At 37.5% G+C, this 15,128-nt stretch overlaps 1 protein-coding gene across 1 annotated transcript in view; it reads right to left on the bottom strand.

Annotated features, from left to right (window-relative positions):
- The window catches only part of CDS1 (CDP-diacylglycerol synthase (phosphatidate cytidylyltransferase) 1), a 115,510-nt gene that overhangs the window by 54,715 nt on the left and 45,667 nt on the right, over nucleotides 1–15,128 (bottom strand). The window contains exon 3 of the mRNA XM_006867765.1: nucleotides 10,981–11,077. Within this exon, the coding sequence (XP_006867827.1) occupies nucleotides 10,981–11,077 (97 nt within the window). The remainder of the gene's footprint in view (nucleotides 1–10,980; nucleotides 11,078–15,128) is intronic.

The following is a 15,128-nucleotide window of genomic DNA, read 5'->3' as shown; positions in this document are numbered from 1 at the left end:
CTGATTGGTGACCACATTCGTTACTGATAAGGGGAAGTGATGGAAAAACAGCAATGAAGCTGCGAGCTAAGCCCCACAACATTCAATAGACTCCTGTGAACCCAGCTGGAGACCTGCTTGGCCAGCAGTGTGGTTAAGACCTGGGGACTCTTGGGCCCAGAGTCAGCAGAGGACTAGAATGGAGAGTGAAGTGTCCAGCTGATAAGAAGAGAGGGCATATGCACAAGATCACCCACACTTGCAGATAATACCTATTTGACCTGGCTTCAGTGAATGGATGATCAGAGCCCAACTAGAAGAAGAAAGAAGAGGAAAAAAAGAGTAATCTGATACAGTTTGATGAACTTGACCTACACCTATGGATGCAGTAGCTCAAACGAGGGTACAAATCTTTACAACAAGGATCATTCCCACCCCCTCCATACACAGAGTAGACAGGGATGGGCAACTTGGATACTGGCTACTCAAAATAGGGGGGTGGGGGTGGGGAGGGGCACTTCAAAGGCAAGAAGTGACTGGCTTACAAGCTTTCAAGAGGGAACCTAGATCCAGAGGGCATGGAGGAAGGTAGAATCTCCACTGAGTAGTATCCAATCTGTCTGGGCGGGGCTGATGAAAGGAGATGGGGAGGCCTCTCGTGATAATTGTATATATTGATAATAGTAAATAATTGTTATCAGGACTGACTGTGAGTGTTGGAAAAGTAAAGGTAGACATTTTGTAGAAAAAGGAAGGAAGTGATTGATTTTGCAGTCCAGGAGTGAGCATCCCTGGGACCATCAAGGGAGAAGAGTGGAGTGCGTGACCCCACCCAGAGAAACACTGATGTCAGAGATGGAGGCAGAGATGATGATTTGGAAGATGGAGCGGCTGGGGACTCTAGACCCAGAGAGGGAGAGGGGCTGTGTGCTGTCGACTGGGGGCCAGGCTTGGAAGGTACACCCTTTGGTTGGTTGATGATGCATGGAGGGGATTGTAATCATGGCAATGAAACAATATACGATAGGATAAATGTAAAGCTAATTTTCTCCCATATAAACTATCATAATTCATAATAAAACATTTTAAAAAAAGATGTGCTAGAATCCTAACTTCTCTGTTATAGGGTTGCTAGATACAATACCATTTGGAAAGACGGTTTCTTTGTTACATGAATGAGGTCATTTCAGTGCAGGATGTGGCTTCAATCTATTAACTCTTGAGACAGAAAAAGACAGAAAAGCAGATTATGCATCTGAACAAGTTAGCACAGACTGGGAAAGATAGAAACACATGTGAGGGCCACCAAGGAAGGCAACAGACAGAGCCATCCTTGAGAACCTATGCTCTAAATTCAGACTTGTAGCTCTTACTGGGTGGGAAAATAAATTTCTGTTCTTTAAAGTCACTATACTTGTGATAGTTGCATTCTAGCAGCACTAGGAAACTCCGATCGGCAGTATTAATAAGATTTTACTGGCTAATGATAAGGTTGACGGCAATTTTTTTAAAAATTACCTCTTTTGCAAAGTATTTTAAATACATTTTTACAACTCCCACAGTGTATGTGTGTGAGTGTGTGTGTATGGGGGGGTGGGGGGAACTAAACATGATTTAAAGTCAATTATAAGGGAGTTTCAAAAAGTTCAAGGAAAAAATGGAATGAAAGATAATGGATTTTTCCATGAAATTTTTGAAGTTCTTTATATATAATGTGAATTAAAATTTAATGATTACAGGAGTTACAGATAAGGTGAGGAGGGGTGCTCCATCAATGTCTTTTATATGTTAGCTTACAAAATATGTACTAATAATTCTATCACTACGAAAGCATGACTCTCATCTGTGAACACAATAATAGAAGGATGAAGGGGAAAGGCTCTGTTTATTACAGAACATGAGCCTGAGTTCTGTCTTAAAATAGCTATCATTTCCTAGAAATAAGTTTTTAATAAAAATCTCTTGAATTAATCACTTTGAAGTGCTGATATAGTAATACAAATGTAAACCAGATTCCATATGAAATTCTCAAAATAGAAATGATCCACAGTTACATGGATGTAATTTAACCACATAAAAGTAATACTGAGTATCAACAGTATGTGTGTGCATACAAACATGTATGTATATATACCTCCACCAATATTTTCTTAACATAAACACATCTGTGTAAGTATGTCTGTGAAAACATATGCAATAAACTTAAATAAAGCAGTAACAGTTCAAATCTACTTTAACTAGATCGTTAATATTTTTGTTTCCTTCACTAATTAAATTTATGAAAGCAAACAGCTTATCACAAAACCATATTTCCTTCCACAGTAGAAAAAGTTTATACAAAAACCATCAATTACTTTGTTGTTAACTTCTGTGGCGTTGGTTCTGACTTATAATGACTGTGTAGGGTCCCCAAGGAGTGGCTAGTGGGTCTGAACTGCTGACCTTGTGGTTAGTAGCCTTAGTCAGTGAATCTTCTAAAGAGGAGCAGAAAAACTCATATGGTTCCCGATATTTTCAGTATTTTCCAAATAAAATCCAAAATTCTTCAGATAGGTCCACCAGGATGTGATTCCTAATTATTTTTCTAGGCTCAAAGGCCCTTTGCTTCAGAAAAATGGCATTATATTTGCCTTTTTCTGACACACTAAGCCATTTGGACTTTTGCTCAGTGTTCCCTCCACCCTGATAGATTCTTCAAGGTCCGACTCAAAGATCTCTCTCTCCGCAGTCCTTACTGAGTTCCCAGCCCTAAGCTTGGTCCTATCTTCCCAAGCCTGCCCACTCACGTCCCAGCACTAAGAAATGGACTGCATGACTTCCCTACTTAATGCCCATGTCCCCTTGCAAATGGCAATGATTTTAGCCCCAGCAGGTCCTGAGACTGAGAAGAGTGGGCGCAGGAGGCCCTATCCTCCAATCATCACCCACGCCTGTCTATCTGGCTTCCAGATTCTGATTTCACACTGGCATGATCCTTTCCATCATCTATTCTTCCTTTGTAAGAAAAAAAAAAGCCTCTTAAAAATGTCAGCAAATTAATGAATCAGAGAAAGTAATTTCCTATTCATTTTTGTTTCTTTGATACCCACAAGGAAGTACAAAATTACTGAGAGGACAAAAAGGAAAGTGAAACAGGCTTTGTGACACAAGAATTACTTTCAGTGGTTTCAGCGATTTATGGACTTTAGTTGTGTTTAATATTACCTCAAATCCTATTCTTTATTCCTCTTTACTGAAAATAAAGAGGAAATGGTATCAAATTGCCCACAAGCTTATCAGTTATGAATAAGAATGGTGAAGGAGAGGAAGACAGATGAGATGGGTAAATATATTCCTAAGATGGGCAGGAGCAGCCACAGAACAGAGAAATAAATGCGTAAGGAAAGGCTAAATTAACTGAGAAAAAAATAAGAAACAATACCAAGTAAAAAATGGCCAGAGAACATGAGCAGAGAGTTAACCAAAGAAGATATACAGGTGGACAACAAACACCTGAAGAAATAAATGCTTGTGAGCATGAGCCATTGTTTTTGTTAGGTACCATCAAGTTGATTCTGACTCCCAATGACTGTAAACACAACAGAATGAAACACTGCCCATCCTGAGCTATTATTATTGCTTTTATTATTATTAATATTGCAATATTATTATTCTTGTTGTCATGTTTGCACCATTTGCTGCTGCCATTGTGTCAATCCATCTCCTCGGAGGTCTTCCTGTTTTTCATTGAGCCTCCCTCTACTTCATCAAGCATGATGTCCTCAAGGGACTGGTATCTCCTAATAACATGTCCAAAGTAGGAGAGATGAAGTCTTGTCATCCTTACTTCTAAGGAGCATTCTGGATGTACTTCTTCCAACACAGATTTGTTGGTTCTTCTGGCAGTCCAGAGTACTTTAAATATTCTTCTGCAACACCAAAACTATAATGCATCAATTCTTCCATTCCTACCATTGTTGGTCTTCTTTATTCATTGTCCAACATTGACATGCATATGAGGTTACTGAAAACACCACGGCTTGGGTCAGACATAGTTTAGTCTTCAAACTGATCTCTTTTTTCCTGAACACATAAAGAGGTCTTATGTAGCAGACTTGCCTTGTTTAATTTCTTGAAAGGTATTTCTATGAGTGTTGATAGTGTATCTAAACAAAATGAAGTCTTTGACGACTTCAATCTTTTCTCCATTTATTATACTGTTATTTATTGGTCCAGCTGTGAGGATCTTTACAATGAATTGTAATGCATACTAAAGGTTATACAGTCTTTGATTCTTATTAGTATTTCAAGTCTTCTTCACTTCCAGCAAACAAGGTTGTATCATCTGCTTATCACAGGTTGCTAGTGAGTCTTCCTTTTTCACAAAATCCACCTAGATTTGTTCAGAGAACAAACTGAATAAATATTGTGAAAGGATACAACGCTAGTGTACATCTTCCCTGATTTTAAGCCAGTCAGTATCCCTTTGTTCTGTTCTAACCACTGCTTCTTGGTCTATGTACAGGTTCTTCATGACCATAATTAAGGGTTCTGGAATACTCATTCTTTTCAATGTTGTCCATAGATTGTCATGGTCTAAACAGCCAATAGTCAATAAAGCATCTGCATTCAGCCAATATCCATCTGATATTCTCTGCATTCAGCCAAAATCCATCTGATGTCAGCAGTGATATTCCTCGTTCCACGTTGTCTTCTGAATCTGGCTTGAATTTCTGGCAGTTCCCAGTTCATGTTGTGTTGCAACTGTTTTTGAATAATCTTCAGAAAAACTTTACTAGCATGTGATATAAATGATACTGTTTGGTGGCTTCCACATTCCACTGGGTTACCTTTCTATGGAACAGGGACAAATATGGCTCTATTTTAATCATTTAGTTAGGTAGATGTCTTCCAAATTTCTTGGCATAGATGAATGAGTGCTTGTAGCGTTGCATCAATTTGTTGATAGATTTCAATTTGTATTCTGTTAATTTCTGTTTTTCGCCAATGTCTTCAGTGTTGCTTGGACTTTTTCCTTCAATACCACTGGTTCATGATAATATGCTACTTCTTGAAATAGTTCAACAATGACCATTTCTTTTTGGTATTTGTGTATTCCTTCTTGATGTTTTCTACATTATTTAATATTCTGTCCATAGAACCTTCACTATTATAATCTGAGGCTTGAGTTTCTAATCAGTTCTTTCAACTTGAGAAATGCTGAGCATGTTCTTACCTTTTGATTTTCTAACTCCAGGTCTTTGTACATTTCATTATAATATTTCACTGTCTTCTTGAGCTACCATTTGAAAATTTCTGTTCAGCACTTTTACTCTTCTCCTTTCTTCTATTCCTTTTAGCTTTTCTATGCTCAAGAGCAAGTTTCAGAGTCTCTTCTAACACTCATTTTGGTCTTTCCTTCCTGTCCTATAATGTTATGACCTTTTGTTTTCTTCCTCTATGATGTTCTTGATGTCACTCTTCTGGTCTTTGGTCATTAGTGCCTAATACATCAAATCTGTTCTTGAGATGGTCTCTAAATTTTGGTGGGATATATTCAAGGTCATATTTTAACTCTAGTGGAGTTGTTTTCATTTTCCTCAGCTTCAGTCTGAACTTGCATATGAGCAATTGATGGTCTGTTCCATAGTTTGCCCTGGCCTAGTTTTGGCTGATGATGTTGAGCTTTCCTTCCCACAGATGTGGTCAATTTAATTCCTGTGTGTTTCATCTGGTGAGGTCCATGTGTATAGTCACTTTGCATGCTTTTTAAAACAAAGTTATTTGCAATGAATAAGTCATTGGTCTTGCAAAATTCTATCTTTCAATTTCTAGTAACATTTCTACAACTAAGACCATATTTTCTAACTTTTTTCATTCCATCAATAATTATCAATGCATCTTGATTGTATGTTTGATCAAATTTAAACTGAAGAAGTTGATAGAATTCTTCAATTTCATTATCACTAGATTTAGTGGTTGGTGGGTAAATTTGAATAATAGTGGTATTAACTGGTCTTCCTTACAGGTGTATGGATATTATCACAGGCAGCATTGTAAGTCAAGATAGATCTTGAAATGTTCTTTTTGATGAGCGTAACACCGTTCCTCTTGAATCTGTCATTCCCAACATTGTAAATTATATGATTACCTGTTCAAAATGACCAAGACCAATGCACTTCAGCTCACTCATGTCTAGGATATATCGATCTTTATACATTCCATTTCATTTTTGACAACTTCCAGTTTTCCTAGATTTGATCTTCATTCCATGTCCTGATTATTAATGGATGTGTACAACTGTTTTTCCTCATTTTGAGTTGTGCCCCATCAACAAATGAAGGTCCCAAAAGCTTTACTCCATTCATGTCATTATGGTCAACTCTACTTTGAGGAGGTAGTTCTTTTTCAGCCATATTTTGAGTACTTTCGAGCCTGAGGGGCTCACCTTTCAGCACTACATCTGATAATATTCTACTGATAACCATAATATTTTATTTTTCTGGTACTATGTCTGACAAAGTTCTGCTGCTATTCATAAAGTTTTTAGTGGCTAGATATTCAGAAGTAGTCTGTCTTCCCTTCTCCTTAGTCCTTTTTTAGTCAGGAAGCTCCATCATGGGTGACCCTGCTGGTATTGAAAATACCAGTGGCATAGCTTCCAGCATCACAGCAACATGCAAGCCACCACAATATGGTAAAGTGACAGATAAGTGGAATGCAAATCATTAGGGAAATGTAGACCAAAACAACACACCTCACCCAAGCATTAGTAGCAAAGTTCAAAGTCACAGAAAACAACAAATGCTGGTGAGGACATAGAGAGACTTACACCCTCATACACTGCTGGTGGGGCTATAAAATGGTATAAGCACTTAAAAAACTGGAAATATAAATCCAGCTAGTCCACTGCCAAGCATACCGCTGTTGTTGTTGTTATTAGTGACATCAAGTCAGTTTCAACTCATAGCCACCCTGTATAGGGTTTCCAAGGCACAGCTGCTGGATTTGAACCACTGACTCTGTGGTTAGCAGTCACACTCATGTTCACCACAGCACTTCTCACAATAGCATAAAGATAGAAACAACCTAAGTGCCTAACAATGGATAAACTATGATACATACACATAATGAAATACTACACAATATTAAACTAGAGGGGAAACACATGTTAACTTGGGTGAAGGAAAGGCAATACACAATAAGGAGGAAGTCAGCACAACATGATCAAGGCCAAGTGTGACAATGGAAGAAACACAAGAGTTAAAGGCAACAAAAGTAAACACTGTTACATACACAATTTAAAAATGAGAAGTTAAAAAGATATACATATACATTAATACTTGATGCGAAGACTCCTTCCCTCTCAGTTGGTATTTTGAGTTACTACATCCATAATCGTAGGTATACATATATTTTTAAAGAAGTAGTACTTAAAATAATAAGATAAACACTGAACTACTAACCACAAGGTCAGTGCAATTCAAACTCATTGGTTACTCCTCAGAAACTCTATACAGGGTCATTATGAGCCAGAACTGCCTTAACACAATTGTGTATATCCCTGAGAGTAGGTTCAAACTCCTCGCTGCAAAACCTATGCTTAACACAGTTGTTGCTAAGTGTTGTTGAGTTGGTTCCAACTTATACAGACCCTGTATAAAGTTTCCAAGGAGCAACCAGTGGGTATGAACCACTGAATCTGTTGACCTTATGGTCCAGTGCTACAGTGCTGCCCCAGGACTCCCTGCTCAACACACAGTAAGTGATAAATTTGTTGAACATATACATTTTTCCTTCTCATTCCCATCACTCTGAACTTCAAATGTTTTCTGCTTCTTTGGCCACCAGGGCCTTTGTAAACTGGAATCCCCTGCCTGTGAATCCTGCCCCTATCGTCACCCAATCATCTTACTGACTCCACCATCTGATCACTACTCATATGCCTGGTATAGAACACCTCTGGAAAGTCTCTTGACTCTCCCTATGCTCTCATTGTTGTTGTTATGTGATGTGGAGTTGGTTCTGACTCATAGTGACTCTGCACAGTGTTTCCAAGGCTGTAAATCTTTATGGGAGCAGAAAACCTCATCTTTCTCCCACAGAACAACTGGCTTCCTGTTATTTTTTCAAATGCATATTGTAGTTTATAATTATAAATCAATTCTTTAGTCTATAGACAGCAAATTCCATGAGGGCAGGAGCAGGTATGTCTTTCTCCGTACCACCACATCAGAACTAGTGTAGAAATATTTCTTTCTTTTAATTTTTATTGTGAATTGAGTGACGGTTTACAGAGCAGATCATCAGTTTTACATTCAACAATTCATACACTTTGCTTCATTACATGGTTGCAATCCCCTCCTAGTACCAACAGTTAACAGCATTTACCTCTATTCACTTTAACTCTAACATTTCTCCCTGTGTCTCCCACTACCTGCATCTTTCCTCTGCTAACCTCTCTCTTGTTGTATATTGCCTGCCCTGTCACCCTTGCTAACATTTGTCTACACTTTAGTCCGTGAATAATTTTTCCTTTCCCCACTCCCTTAACCATCACAGACTGTTTCTTTTATCAAGGAAACCTTTTATAAAACTTTTACAAGATTGGTCTCATATAATATTTGTCCTTTTGTGACTGACTAATTTCACCCAGGAGTCCTGGTGTGACACTGTGGGTTAATGTGCCAGACTGCAAAGTCGCATTGAACCATAAGGTCAGCGGTTCAAGCTCACTAGTCACTCCTCGGAAACCCTATACAGGTCACTATAGGTTGGAAAAGACTCAATGGCACTTCACAACAACAACAAATTTCACTCAGCATAATGTCCTCCAGGTTCAATTGTGTTGTGAGGTGTTTCACAGATTCATCATTATTCTTCCACATTTTATAGTATTCCATTGTGTGTATGTACCAGTTTGTTTAACCATTCTTCTGTTGATAGGCATTTAAGCTGTCTCCACCTTTTGGATATGTCTCTTGCAGACAACATATGGAAGGATCCTGTTTTCATATTCATTCTGCCCTTTATGTCCCTTGGCTGGTACATCTAGTCTATTTACATTCAGTATAATTGTCAATAGATATGAATTAATTGTTGTCATTTTTCTGGGTTTTGTGTGTGTGTGGTACTGCTGGGTTCTTAGTTCTACATAATTTTATATGCTGATTTCATTTTGTTTGTGGGTTTTCTTTTTATTTTCATTTCTGTTGTGTGATTGTTTATGAAATATTTCTGATTTTCCTCTTTTTAAAATTCTGATGTGGAGACATATTGTTTTTCTTTGAGGTTACCCTATAATTTATCCATTTTCCCCCCTGTTTTTTAAAACAGTCTGTTTTATCTTGAAATCTACTTGACTTCCTTGTTATTTAGAAGTTCTGTATCTACACCATTCCCTTTTTTTGTTTTGTAGTTGACTTCATTATACATTAATATTTCTGGTTCCCTTTTTTCAATCTTGTATACTTGTTTTATATACTTTAAATACTTCCAATATCTGGATTGAGTTCTAGGTGGTATTGTCATGTATGGTAATCTTAGGTTGCTGTTTGCTATAGTTGGTTCTCAGTCCAAAGAACACCCTTTAGCAATTTTTGCAAAATTGGTCTGGTCGTTACAAATTCCTTTAATTTCTGTTTATCAGGAAATGTCCTAATTTCATCATCATATTTGAGGAATAGCTTTACTTTGTATATGATTCTTGGTGAGCAAACTTTTTCTTTCAGGTTTTGTATATGTTATTCCACTGTCTTCCTGAATGAATGGTTTCTGTTGAGAATCTTAGCTTAGTCTTACTGGTTCTCCTTTGTAGGTAACTTTTTGTTTTACCAGAGCTGTTCTCAGATTCTTTGCTTGTCTTTGATTTTGGAAAGTCTGATTATGATATGTCTAGGTGATTTTCTTTAGGCATCTATCCTGTTTGGGGTTCACTGAGCTTCTTATATGCTTATCTTCTCTTCTTTCATGACGTTAGGGAAGTTTTCTTACAACAAACTCTTTGACAATTTTCTCTGTACTTGTCTCTTCCTGTTTTGGAATTCCAATTACCTGTGATAGTAGCTCACATAACTCTTAGGCTTTCTTCAGATTTTTCCATTCTTTTTTCTGATTGTTCTTCTAGCCTACTTGTATTGAGAGATTTCTCAACCTCACTAATTCAAGCTCCTATTGTTCACATGTAAGGAGCTCTGGTAGCGTAGTGGTTACGAATCGGGCTGCGAACCTAAAGGTCAGCGGTTCGAAACTACCAGCCGCTCCGCGGGAGAAAGATGAGGCTTTCTACTCCCGTAAGGATTTACACCCTCGGAAACCCTGTACAGGGTCGCTATGGGTCGGAACCGACTCGATGGCACTTAACAACAACAACAATTGTTCACATGTACTCCTTTGCCCTCTCAGTGCATTGTTCATTTCTGGCCACTCCTCCAGATTGGATCATGTGCTTTTAAAACTGTATTCTCCTAACTAGTCCTATTACAGGGCTCACTCCCACTTGTTATTGTTGTTGTTAAGTACTGTGGAGTCGGTTCTGACTCATAGTGACCCTGCACAGGGTTTCCAAGGCTGCAAATCTTTACGGGAGCAGAACGACTCATCTTTCTAGTCATATAGTATTTATTCATGAGGTTACTTGTGTGTTTCCTTAACTAGACTGAATTCCTTGAGGTCAGAAAAATAGCTAATAATAGTCATGTGTGTTGAAACTGTATGTGTGTGCTTATCTAATGCTTGGTACAATGTCTGATGCTTAGTACACGATCTACTTTGTATATTATATTTATTAGGTATTTGCTTAATGGACTATTTGAATAGCTATTCTGCCACTGAAAAACATTACTAAACATCATTTCATGAACTAGAAACACTTAATGGAACTAAATTTGTTCTACCACTACCAAGTCTTGAATTACCTTCTTTTTTTTATAACACACTCAAATTACTTCAACCATATATAAGTGCTTGAAAACAAAGCAAGAGATGCTTAAAAAAACAAAAGAAAACTGTAAATAGACTTACAAGAAGCATCAGCATAAAGGAGCCCATGTAGATGATCAGGAAAAACAATGAAATCATAGTTAGAGTAAGAATTCCACGAATCCACCAGTTTTTCCACCTACAAAGACAAGGTTGGTAAAGTTAACATTTAATCTGGTCTTAAAGATTTTTTATTTGCTTTCAGACTTATGAATTTATGCTACTGTATTTTAAGAATACTTTATATTTTACTTTGTAAAATAACAAATGTATTCACCAACTGAGAGTGAAATTTTGTTTTAAATATGTTAACCAAATACAGAAAATATTTTTTTACAGAGTAAGAATGAAAATGAATCATGATGTTAGGGAGTTAAGTGGTCAATGTGGATGTGAAAACCATGGAAGGGAAGAACAAACCAGGTGCCAAAACCCTCTAAAAAGACCATGATCATTCTGTCAGGACAAGAGATTAAAAAGAGTAACGATTTTAGAAAAGTTTTATAGACAGTGGTCTTTGAATTAAAATACGTAAAGAAAGAATAATGTGGAACTCATTGAAGAACACAGTGGTTTTCATGAGATGATAAAGAAACAAAGAGCCTGGTCTCTACGATGTCATACACGGAGGAGAAGGCCAGGTCTAAAGACACTTCCTTTTATTGCTCAAACTGTGCTGGCCACCTTCCTTGATTAGTGGCAGAGTGTTTATTCTCTGCCTTTGCTTGTTCCTTAGAACAGAGTTTCCCTGATGGTATGACCTACCTGTTTCAAGTATGCTGAGAATAGATCTTGCTCAGCTCTGTGGCCTTAAGTAAGGGATGCCCCAGAGGCCCCACCCTTCACCTCAGTGTACTATACAAACATCGTCAAATATTATCATTCTTTATGTGACCATGTCATGGAAAATAATAGGAGACCACTATATGAAAAATTCAAGATGATTAAAATAACACTTATACAACATTTGTTGTCTTTGTAAGTATTGTAGTTGATGATTAATTACATCTACAACTACTACCCTGAATTTTACATTATATTCACAAGCAAGGTTTTCTCTTCATTATTCTCCAAATTTTACATTTAAAAACAGCATTTAAATTATGTCACAAGAGATTCTGTTTCAACATGCAGTAATCTATATGTACTGTATTCTAAGTATTGCCCTTTAACCTCTCCCTATAACAGAAAGTTATTCATTTATCAAATCAATCATTTATTACTCTCCAAGCTTTCCATCATTCTCCAATATTAGCTGCCATCATCCAAATAATGCAAACTACTCTTTCTCAAATACCTTTTTTTTATCATTTTTTTCCTCTCTTTAAAAATTTTTTTTTAAGTTTCTTAAGTTTATTTTGTGGATTGAGTGAATGTTTACAGGGCAGATAATCAGTTTAACATTCAACAAATCATACACTTCGTTTTATCACAATGATTACAATCCCCTCCATGTACCATCAGTTAACAGAATTTCTCTCTATTCACTTTAGCTTTTTTAAAAAACACTCAGGCATACATAATAATTTCTACCACCAAAGGGCACATTCTGTGAGGCTGCCTCATGGTCACTATCTCTTAGTCCCTCTCTTCCCATGAATCTCGAGTCCTCAGCCGCTCCCACTCTCCATATCCCTATCTCTGCCTCCATCTCTGGTGTCGCTGCTTCTCTGGATAAAGTTCTGCATTCTGCTTGTGCCTTGCTCTTGATGGTCCTAGGGTCCTTTGTTTCTAGACTGTAAGATTAACTACTCCCCCATTTTTGTTATAAAACTTCTACCTTTACAATTGTGACAGTCGTAATTAGTCATGATAACAATTACTCACTACTGGGAATCATAAGAATCTTAACCCCATCTCTTTTAAGCAGACCCATCTTAGACAAAATGAAAACTATTCAGTGGGGACTCTTTCTTTCCCTACACACTCTTAAGCTAAACTCCCTCTTGGAACCTTGTAAGCCAGTCACTTTGTGCCTTTATCGCCCCCTCATTCTAGGTAGCCAATCTCTAAGTTGCCCATCCCTATTTACCCTGCACACAGAGGGGATAGCATTGATACTTGAAGTCCAACATTTTTACTCAGCTTCTAAGGATTTTTTATAAGGTGGGCAAATTCTATTTATCCAACATTATTTCCAGCAACTATCTAACGAGCTTTGTAGACTCTTAAGTTTCTCATATGACTGTAACCGTGGGGGCTGCACTGAATTGGAGGTAATGTCAAACATGCTGTAGCTGAAAAGTTCCTGTTAGTTTTAGAGAAAACAAAACAAAACAATTTGTTTATTAATGAATGGATTAGGAAATGGCCCAGATCACCGATCTGGTCAGAGATAAATAAAGAACTGTAACTCAGGATCCTGATAATAATCCTGAGCTGTTTGTATGAAATGCAGATCCTCAAACTCTAACAATCATAATTGCTATTCAGACTCTTAAGAATGACCAAAGGCCTTTTCTAGGTCTTGGTCAGTAATAACTGATGCGGTGGCTGTTGCCAACGCCCATGCTAGTGTTAGACACCTGGCTCTGAGTTTCAGACAATGGTAACAGCTGAAAACCTGAGGTTTTAAACAAGCAGCCTTCTCCCTTCCCTGTCTTCTAAAAACTGCATTCAAAAACCCCAAATCTGGGAACTCGAGGAACATAATTCATCTGGTTTTCTTGTATTAAATAAACATTTTCTTCCAGAAAAATTTCCTTTCCCCAATAAGATCAAGGCCTTTATAATACTCTTAATTCAAATGATTCTCCCCAAATCCCTCAAGAATATCTAACGCAAAGTTGTTGTTGTGTGCTGTCAAGTCAATTCTGACCCACAGCGACCCTATATAGGGTTTTCAAGAAGCAGCTGGTGAGCTTGAACCACTGACCTTGCAGTTTAAACGACTTTGCAGTCTGAATCATTAGCCCACAGTGCCACACCAGGACTCCAAGTTAAGCATATAAAAAATTAATACATAACTTAAATATAGCATATATTCACTAACACTGTATCCTAAAGTCATCTTTTAGTGACAAGGCACTGAATTTAAAACAGCGAAATATGAGATTTTTTAAATTGATCTTTTTAAAACTAAAAATCAGACAAGTCTGGCTCCAAATTAAAAAATCTCGATATCCTTTACCATGCCACAATGATCACATTAGAGAAAGCTTTAATTCTGAGTCCAAATCCATTCCTGAACTATTTTGTATTTTGGACAAAGGAACTCAGAATCTGTATAAAATTTTATACCTCATATCCCCAGGACTCATATGAACAAGAAGTGAGGTTTTGTTTTTGGTTTTCTTGAAGTCTAAAATTAATTATTGACTTTGAAAGTAATTATCTTTAGTGGTTACACATGTATTGTTAAAATCCTGTATATGATGTAAAGTCTTATTGTGACTACAACTACTGTTTTTTTATTTTTAAGTACTGAGAAGAATGTTTAAAGATTATTTTCCTAGAGACACAGGCAACAGGAGTCAAGAACCTGAGTTAATAGGGCAGTTCACTTGACTGTGGTGCTAAAATTAGGACCCAGAGGCACTACCCAAGAATAAATAGGAAGAGGGACTATCAAGTGAGAAGGGCGGAGAGCGGGACCCTACCCAGAGAGGCAGTGATGCCATAGATGGAGACAGAGATGATGTGGACAGATAGAGCGGCTGGGGATACTGGACTCAGGGAGGGAGAGGGGTTGTGTGCTGACGGCCAGGGGGCGGGCCTGTGGGTTGTGCCCTTTGGTTATTTGATGATGCATGGAGGGGATTGTAATCATTGCAACAAAACAAAACACGATAGGATAAATGTAAAACTGATGTTCTCCCATGTAAACCTCACAATAAAAATTGAAAAAAAAAAAAAAAGACATAGAACACAAAATTCTGAAAAAACAAAACTCCCTTTACAAAGAATCTGCATCTTGCCAGACTCACTTCTTTGGGATTATGATGTACGATCTCAAGCAACTTTATAACAAATTAGAAGATGATAGATTTTAGTTATAGTATTAACTACATACAGCTCATTTTCTGGGTGAGGGAAATAGTAAAAAAAAAAGAATAAATAGGAAGAGATGGAAGCAGAGATGAGGACATGGAGAGATAGAGCAGCTGAGGATTTTAGACTTCTTGGAAAGAAAAAGACTGCTGGCGGCCAGGAGGCAGTCTTGCAGAATGTGCCCTTTGGTTGTTTAAATG

The sequence above is a fragment of the Chrysochloris asiatica genome, unplaced genomic scaffold (assembly GCF_000296735.1).
Source record: "Chrysochloris asiatica unplaced genomic scaffold, ChrAsi1.0 scaffold00109, whole genome shotgun sequence".
Lineage (NCBI taxonomy): Eukaryota > Metazoa > Chordata > Mammalia > Afrosoricida > Chrysochloridae > Chrysochloris > Chrysochloris asiatica.
This window is presented reverse-complemented; position numbering and strand designations above follow the sequence as displayed.